This window comes from Octodon degus, unplaced genomic scaffold (assembly GCF_000260255.1).
Source record: "Octodon degus isolate 3935 unplaced genomic scaffold, OctDeg1.0 scaffold00043, whole genome shotgun sequence".
Lineage (NCBI taxonomy): Eukaryota > Metazoa > Chordata > Mammalia > Rodentia > Octodontidae > Octodon > Octodon degus.
The window spans coordinates 5,762,888-5,771,506 of record NW_004524619.1 but is presented as its reverse complement, the minus strand read 5'-3'; the positions used below and the strand labels follow the sequence as shown (position 1 = coordinate 5,771,506).

The 8,619-nt window shown below is 40.1% G+C and overlaps 1 protein-coding gene across 1 annotated transcript in view; it reads left to right on the top strand.

Annotated features, from left to right (window-relative positions):
• Appl1 (adaptor protein, phosphotyrosine interacting with PH domain and leucine zipper 1) overlaps nt 1-8,619 on the top strand; it is a 44,823-nt gene that overhangs the window by 6,410 nt on the left and 29,794 nt on the right. The window contains exons 3-5 of the mRNA XM_023715724.1: nt 2,725-2,784; nt 3,483-3,554; nt 7,071-7,158. Coding sequence (XP_023571492.1) covers nt 2,725-2,784; nt 3,483-3,554; nt 7,071-7,158 — 220 coding nt within the window. The remainder of the gene's footprint in view (nt 1-2,724; nt 2,785-3,482; nt 3,555-7,070; nt 7,159-8,619) is intronic.

Below are 8,619 nucleotides of genomic sequence, written 5' to 3'. Positions count from 1 at the left end.
GAACCGCTGTCCCTGTGCTTTGGCAAGCTTGTTCCAAGTAGGTGCTTTAGACCACTGAGCCATCTCTCCAGCCCCCTATCTTTCTTTATAGCTGAAAGTATATGAATAATATTCCATTATATAAAAATACCACATCTTTTTTATGTATTCCTTGGTTGATAGGCATTTGGGTTGTTCCTAAGATTTAGCTATTTCGTTTTCAATTCTTCTGGAAAAATACCCCAAAAAGGGAATAGCAGGTTTGAGTGGGACTTCTAATCCCAGCCTTTTCTTTTTGGTACTGGGGATTGAACTCAGGACCTGGTTCTTGCCGGGTAGGTGCTTATGCCACTGAGCTATCTTCCTGCCCGAGTCCTAGTTTTTTGAGGAATCTCCACACTGATTTCCATAATGGTTGCACCAGCCTAAATTCTTATCAACAGCAGAGAAAGGTTCCTTTTTCCCCACAGTCCTGCCAGCATTTTTATTTGGTGATTTCTTGATAGCCATTCTTACTGGAGTGAGATAGAATTTCAGCATTTTTAAAATTTGCATTTCTCAAATAACCAATGATGTTGAACATTTTGTCATATTTATTTGCCATTTGTATTTCTTCATCTGAGAAATGTGTCTTTATCTCAGAGAGCATCCCTGATTTTTAACACCACCACTACCAAAAGGAAGAAAGGATAGAAGGAAGGAAGGAAGGAAGGAAGGAAGGACAAACAAACATTACTATTCCTGGGCATAGTGGTACATACCTGTGATCCCTATACTCAGGAGGCTGAGGCAGGAGGATTCCCATGAGTTCAAGGCCAGCCTGGGCTACTTAGTTGAAGGCCAATCTGAATTATAGAGAGAAACCCAGTCTCTAAAAAGTGAAAAAAGGTGCTATGGTGATTACCTTTTTTGCTTTGCTCAATTTTTTAAAAAATAAATTTATTTATTTATTTATTTATTTATTTTTGGCAGAACTGGGGATTGAACTCAGGCCCCTGCGCTTGCCAGGGAAATGCTTATTCCACTGAGCCATCTCCCCGGCCCCCACTCAATTTTTTAAAAAATTTTTTGTCTATCTTTTTATTTTTAGGAAAGGGTCTACAGGGTGTTCAGGATCTTACTACTAATCAAACTCATAGTGATTCTCTCCTGTTTATGGCTTCCGAAGTGCTGGGATTACAGGTGTGCACCACCACTCCCAGTCTCAATTGCCATCCCCGGGTCAGGCCCAGGTATTGAACCCCTGTCCCCTGTGCCTGCTTGGAGGCACTTCAGTCTGCTGAGCTATTTGGCCAGCCCATCGCTCAAATTTTTGACTGCAAATATTTAATTAGTATAAGCTATCATGTTTTTCACTGTAAAAGAAATTTTGAAATGAAAAAGTGTTAAATATGGCTATGTTATGAGTAAGTCAAGCACATTTTGGTTGTCTGTTTTTGTTTTGTTGGAACTGGGGATTGAATTCAGGCTCTTGTGCTTGCCAGGGAAGCGCTTATTCCACTGAGCCATCTCCCCGGCCTGGGACAGGGTCTTGCTGTGTTGTTCAGGCTGGCCTTGAAATCACTATGTAGCGGGGTGGTGATGAACACCTGTAATCCCAGCACTCAGGAGGCTGAGGAAGGAGGATCACTGTGAGTTTGAGGCCAGCATAGACTACATAGTGAGCTCAAGGCCAGCTTAAAATGCATAGCAAAACCCTATCTCAAAAAGGCAAAAAACGTCAGAAATCACTAGGTAGCACAGGCTGGCTTTGAATTTGCAGCAGTCTTCTGGCCTCAGTCTCCTGAGTGCTGGGATTAAAGGCATGCACCATCACACATGGCTTGTCTGTTTTTTTTTTTTCTTCTTCAGGACCAGGGATTGAACTCAGGCCCTTGCCAGGCAAGCACTTACTCTACTGAGCCATCTCCTCAGCCCTGACTTGTCTGTTATTAAATACTTATTATATCGCATGTAGAGAGAAAAACAGTCTAGAATCGCATCTAGAATCTCTATAAGATTATGTTAATGTTATATAGTTTACTTCTAGCTTTTATTGTTTAGTCTTTTATTTATCTGATACAGGCTCTCCCACGCCAGGTTTTGGTGACCATCATGGCACTCCAGGGTTCTTATGCCAGCACAGCATGTGGTGCTGGGGATTGAGCCTGGATCCTTGGGCTTGCCAGGCAGGCGCTTAGACCACTGAGCTAGCTCCCCAGCCCTGCTTCTAACTTTCAAATATTTAATGCTTAGTTTTTATTAGCCAGACAATAATAGCAAAAAAGAACATACCTGGGACATCAGTGAATTCTTTGACATTGTCTCTTATAATTTGTATTTTCTTTTGAAATGCTTTAATGGTATTTGCCTTTCCAGTGATTTAATGTGGATTTTAAACAAATACATTGTTCAGGGCTGGTGGGATTGGTCAGTGGACTAAGCGCCTGCTTAGGCAAGTGCAGGGACCAGGGTTGGATCCCTGGTACTGTGTGCTGTGCCACTCTGCTCCCCGGGTGCATTGAGTTGGCCACTGAGACTGGACGAGGTGGCACAGGCCTGTAATCCCAGCAATGGAGAGGCTGAAATAGGAGGATCACTATGAGTCTGAGCTGCACAGTGAGACCCTGTGCCAAATCCATAAATTAAAAAAAAAATGCACTGTTCAATATCTATATAACAGTAAATAAAAGTGGCCTAGATAGCTTCAGTTAAGGCTTGTTTTAGTAATACTGTGCTAATTTGAATGCCAATCTTTTTCTGTAGAATGAATTAAGTGCAGCAACACACCTGACTTCGAAACTATTAAAAGAATATGAAAAACAGGTACGTGTATCGGAGTCCTCAGAGCATGCTTTAACATAGGCGCAGACCCAGTATTTGTACAGTGGACTGTCTCATCAAGAATCTGTAAGCAGTGGCTGGGTGTGGCATGGCACATGCCTGCAATTCCCAGCGTTCTCGGAGAGTGACACAGGAGGATTGCAGCTTTGAAAGGTTGAACCCCTCCTGGGCTACTTAGTGACCTGTCTCAAAATAAAAAATTAAAAGAGCCTGGCAATGTAACCTCGTGTGAAGGCTGGAGATCAGTCCCCACTGCTGCTACAACAGAAAAAGAATCCTTAAGTTTTCTTGAATTCACAGACTATTATGTGTTGATATATTGAGATAATTTTAATGATCTTATGTTACATAAAGAGGTTCTTTTGTTTACTTTTTATAAATGAAGAACCTGATGCCTGTAAGGTCACATGGTTAGTCATTAGAGGAGCTGGAGCTAAACACAAAGTCTTTGAACTTCCCGTGTTATGTGCATTGTGATATAACATGTTACTTGGTTACTTAGCAAACATTTAAGGTAAGGCCAGCTTAAAAGATTAATGTTCATTAATTAGTAAACTGCTGTATTAAAATGACATCTTTGAAGCTTTTTCAAGATTTTGTAAGATTTCTGGTTACTAGAAAAAGTGAATTATGTTGTTGTTCACAAAATTCATACAGCATGAATCTTTGTCTCTTCTCAGCGTTTCCCACTGGGGGGTGACGATGAAGTTATGAGCTCTACTCTACAACAGTTCTCAAAAGTTATAGATGAGGTAAATGCTTCTTTTCCTTGAATAAGCGTTCTCATAATTAAGTTGCTCCAAGTTATTCAGCTTTAATTGAGAACTTTTATTACAATTATAGGAGTAAGACTTGGTTACAAAGACTATGAAAGAAGGATCTTATTTGCACATACTGGTTGCTGTCTCATAAAACAATACTTCATCTGTGAAAACCAACTTGTTTCCCAGGAATCCGATTAGAGATGGGCTTACTGCACTCCTGGCCCACATGTCATTCCTTGTGTTACCTGACAAGGGCAGGGAAGGAGGGGTGAAGCTGCGAACTGTCGCTTAGCCCTTCGTGGTTTTTCTTTTGCCGTGAAGCAACATTTACTGTTCAGTTATTATTATTATTATTTTTTTAAATATTTATTTATTTTTATTTATTACATTTATTTATTGTGTGTGTGTGTGTGTGGCCAGCTCAGCCCACCAGGGGGCAGGGCTGGCTGGCATGTGGTGCTGGGGGATCAAACCATGGTCCCTGTGCTTTGCCAAGCTTGTTTCAAGTAGGTGCTTTAGACCACTGAGCCATCTCTCCAGCCCTCAGTTATTATTTTCATTAACAAATTACTTAGGAAAATATTTTATCTTATTTTATTTTATTTTTTTTGTGGAACCGGGGATTGAACTCAGACCCTTGCATTTGCCAGGCAAGCAACTTACTCTACTGAGCCATCTCCCCGGCTCCTGGAAAATACTTTATAAATGGTTGTATTTCAGCCTTAAAACTCCCCCAAAAGTGACCACTATCAACTGCCTTTAGAACATGCTAGAGTGAACTGCCTCACTGACCATTTCTTTAATTTTTTTGAATACAGAATGAGGTATAGTCGGGTATGGGATGCGTACCTGTAATCCCAGCATCTGGGAGGCTGCCTTTTGTAGTCCTTTTACATGCTAGGCCAGTGCTTTAACGCTGAGCTGTATACTAGGCCAGTTTAAAAATACTATATTAACTCAGTATGACAATTATCCTGGGAGACTGATGTAAAGAAATAATAAAAGAATTGGAATGTTTTCCATTTTTATACGTTGTGATAAATACATATAAAGCTTGCCTCTCATGAAAGCTAGTATGTTTTTAATGTTGCGCACCCCTCGTCACTGTCTGGTTCCAGAAAAGTTTCATCGTCTCGAGGGAACTGTCTGCTTTTGAAGTTACTTTCATCTTCTTGCTCGTCTTAGTTCTTAGCAACCACTAGTAAACTTGCTGCCTATATGTTTTCCAGTTTTGTATATTTAATATAAATAAACCTTTATAATTTGTGGACTTTCCTATTTGTCTGCTTTTACTTAGCATGTGTTTATTGTTTATCTGTATTTAATATGAGTTACACTTAATTCCTTTTTTTTTTTTTAATCTTTTTTGCGGAACCGGGGATTGAACTCAGGCCCTTGTGCTTGCCAGGGAAGCCCTTATTCCACTGAGCCATCTCCCCAGCCCCTAAAATGCACAGATACCATAGTTGTCCTTCCAAGTTAGTAATATTTATTTATTTTTTGGTGGAACCGGGGATTGAACTCAGACCCTTGCGCTTGCCAGGGAAGCGCTTATTCTACTGAGCCATCTCCCCAGCCCCACATAACTTTTTTTTGGTGGAATAAAATTATATGGATATACCACACTTTGTATATCCACTTATTATGGACATTTTAGTTTCTACCTTTTGGCTAATTAGCACTACAACATTCATATACAAATTTGTTTTGCTGGACTGTAGTTTTTAGTTCTTTTGGGTATAAACCCAGAGTAGAATTGCTCGATCATATGGTATTTTGTGTTTAGCTTTTTCCTTTTATAAAGCGGGGTCTTACTATATGCTTAGGGCTGACCCTGAACTCACTCTGTAGCCCAGGCTGACCTGAACTGGAACTCTCTGATGCTCCTGCCTCAGTCTCCCAAATCCTGGGATTATAGGCATGCACCACTATGCCCAGCTATGTTTAACTTTTTGAAGAATCACCAAACTTTATTAAAATTTTATTTTAACTAAGTCTTTGTGTGTGTGTGTGTGTGTGTGTGTGTGTGTTACTGAGGACTGAATTCAGGACCCTATACTTGCTAGGCAGGCACTTATTCTACTGGGCTATCTCCCTGGTCCTAATTAAGTCTCAGTCTCTCTCTCTCTCTCTCTCTCTCTGTAAGGGTCTATAGGGTCTCACTACATAGATTGGACTTGTAGTGATCCACCTGTGTTCAGCCTCCCTGGGATTAAGGCGGTACCACCATGCCCAGTCTCAAATCTCCCTGTCTCAGCATGCCCCAGGGTGGGTCTGGCACAGCAGGAGCAGGCCGGGATCAAACTCTTGGTTGTTGCGTCTGCCTAAGCAGGAGCTTTAATCTGCTGAGCTATTTGACCGCCCCTCTAATTAGATCTTGTAAAAAATTATTATTTTTTAATTTAATCTTTTTTGACTGTCTCGCTGTGCAGTTCAGGCTGGCCTTGAGCTCACTTTGTAGCCCAGGCTGGTCTCTAACTTGCAATGATTTTATTGCCTCAGCCTCTTGAGTGCTGTGATTATAGGCATGTGCCGTCATGCCTGGCCTTTAATTTAATTTATTTATTCTTTCCTTTTTCTGCTTTAATTTTAAAGACAAAAAAAAAAAAAAAAGACTATAGGAGAGTAGCAGTGTTTAATACACTGCATACTGTTATCTTTAAATGAGTTACTCAGTAGGAGATCACACTTTTTGTAGTGCGCATACCATTTATATTTTCCTGAGGGTGTGGCTGGCACAGCACATGGTGCTGGTGACTGAATTGTCCCCTGTGGCTGCCTGAGCTTGTCTAAGCAGGCGCTTTAGGCTGCTGAGCTATCTCACCAGTCCCAAGGTTCTACCTTTACTACATCTTTGTTCCCAGCAACTTTATTTTCTCAGTCTGGTTATTGAACCCAGGGCCTTCATACAGAAGTCCTTCCCCAGACCTTTTTTGTTATTTTTATTATAAGACTTTCTCTTACTAAGACACTAAGTTGCCCAGGTTGGGCTTGAACTTGGCAAAATTGTGTTCTTCTGCCTCAGCCTTGTGGAGGGCTGGGGTTATAGGTGTGTACCACTGCACCCAGCTCTTTGACCATTTTTAAATTGAGTTACTTGTCTTGTGTTCTTTGTTCTAGGTACAAACTTATTAGATATGTCATTGGAAAATATCTTATTCCATTGTATGGATTATCTTTACTTTTTTGAAAGTATCATTTGATGCACAAAAGTTTTTAATTTTGATGAAGTCCAAATTATATTTTCTTTTGTTCTTTGCGCTTTTGTTATTATAGCTACGAAGTCATTGCCAAATCCCAAGTTTTAGTTTGAGTTTTAAATGGAAAATTTTGACTGCTCAATATTTTGTACTACATCAAAGTTTTTAGTGTTTTCTTATAAAATATGTCAGCCTTTTAAAGTAGTTTTATTTATGTAAGTCTGGTTAAATGTCTCTATAGACATTTATTATAAATGTTATCTGTTAGTTACTTGGCCTTTTTGGTCTTTTTTTTCCTAACTAGCTTAGCTCTTGTCATGCGGTACTTTCAACTCAGCTTGCTGATGCCATGATGTTCCCCATTACCCAGTTTAAAGAAAGAGATCTTAAAGGTATTGAAGTCAAGCTTATGTTTTTCATCAGTTGTTAGAAGATCAGTGCTTGTAAAATGTGTGTTTTTCTGTACCTAAACCATTTCTGACCATAGCCTCTGTCACTTTTACTTAAATCGGTCTCCAGATGTTTATAGAAGCTCTTGATAGGTATTGACACAGATACTGAGAAGTAGTGAGAAGAAATTCCTGCCCCTGTGAAGTCGTGGAGGAGGTGGATAGATACACAGTGTGTCTCTCATAATTAGGGAATGGGCAGGTGTGTGTGCTCAGTGGGGAGGTCAGAACGGGTTCATGAAAGGTGTGGGCACTGAGGAGTGGAGGGGAGTTTGCCAGCAGCGTGTCATTGTTCTGTTAGGGAGCAGAATGCACAAAGGTATGGGTTTTAGAAATACTTAGCTTGTTTTAAGGATAATGGAAAATTCAGTGTGGCTGCAGTGTTGGATTTACAGCACTGGGAAGAGGTAGCAGAGCCCTTATAAGTAGATGATGTCATGCTGAAGACTGGCCTGGGCTTATGAGCAAAAAGCGGCCAGTGGAGGTATTTAAGGAGTAAAGAGATAGTCTTTTTGGGAAGAAACAGAGTAGATTTGGTGCCTAGGAGATCAGACTAAGAGTTGTGAGCCCCAGTGGTGTGTGCCAAGGCCTGAGTACGCTGGTGGCACGAGTGAGAGATTGATTTGGGCTGGGTGGTGGGAGAAGCAGAGGAGCTGGCGCGCTGCCCAGCTCAGTGACTTAGTCGTTTGTGGATGTTACTCCATGTATTGTTACTAGGTGATGAAATGAGAATTGTAGAGTTGGATCTTTTTTTATAGTTTATAATTAAATTACATTGACTTACTTTTAAACTATGTAGATGGAATAGAAACAGTGAGTTAATAACATATCAGTCGTTTGTAAAATAATTATACATGGAATAAAGACAAATACACTGCCAAGATGGAGTAAAAAATTGTAATAATCCTTAAGAATGGTTATTTCAGGCCAAGCAAAGATAAATACAACATCCTGAGTTCAATTCCCAGTACAAAAAAGAAAAATATTTCCAAGGTCAAGAAACAGTTTTTTCTCTGTGTTATAAGGGGACTAATTGTCCTAATCTTTCTTTTTTGTGGAACTGGGATTGAACTAAGGCCCTTGCACTTGCCAGGCCAGTGCTTATTCAACTGAGCTAATTCCCCGGCCCCTGTCCTAATCTTATTACTAAAATGTGCTTTTTTTTTTTTTTTTTTTTTGGCGGAACCGGGGATTGAACTCAGACCTTTGCACTTGCCAGGGAAGCGCTTATTCTACTGAGCCATCTCTCCGGCCCCCTAAAACATGCTGTTTTTCTCATTCAGCATTTACAATTATTAGAATCATGTAAAAAAAAAAATCAATAAGCACTGCTAGAATATTTGCATATAACACAGGATTTTAAAGTTTGTTTCATGTTATATTACTTATATCAAGTAAATTTTT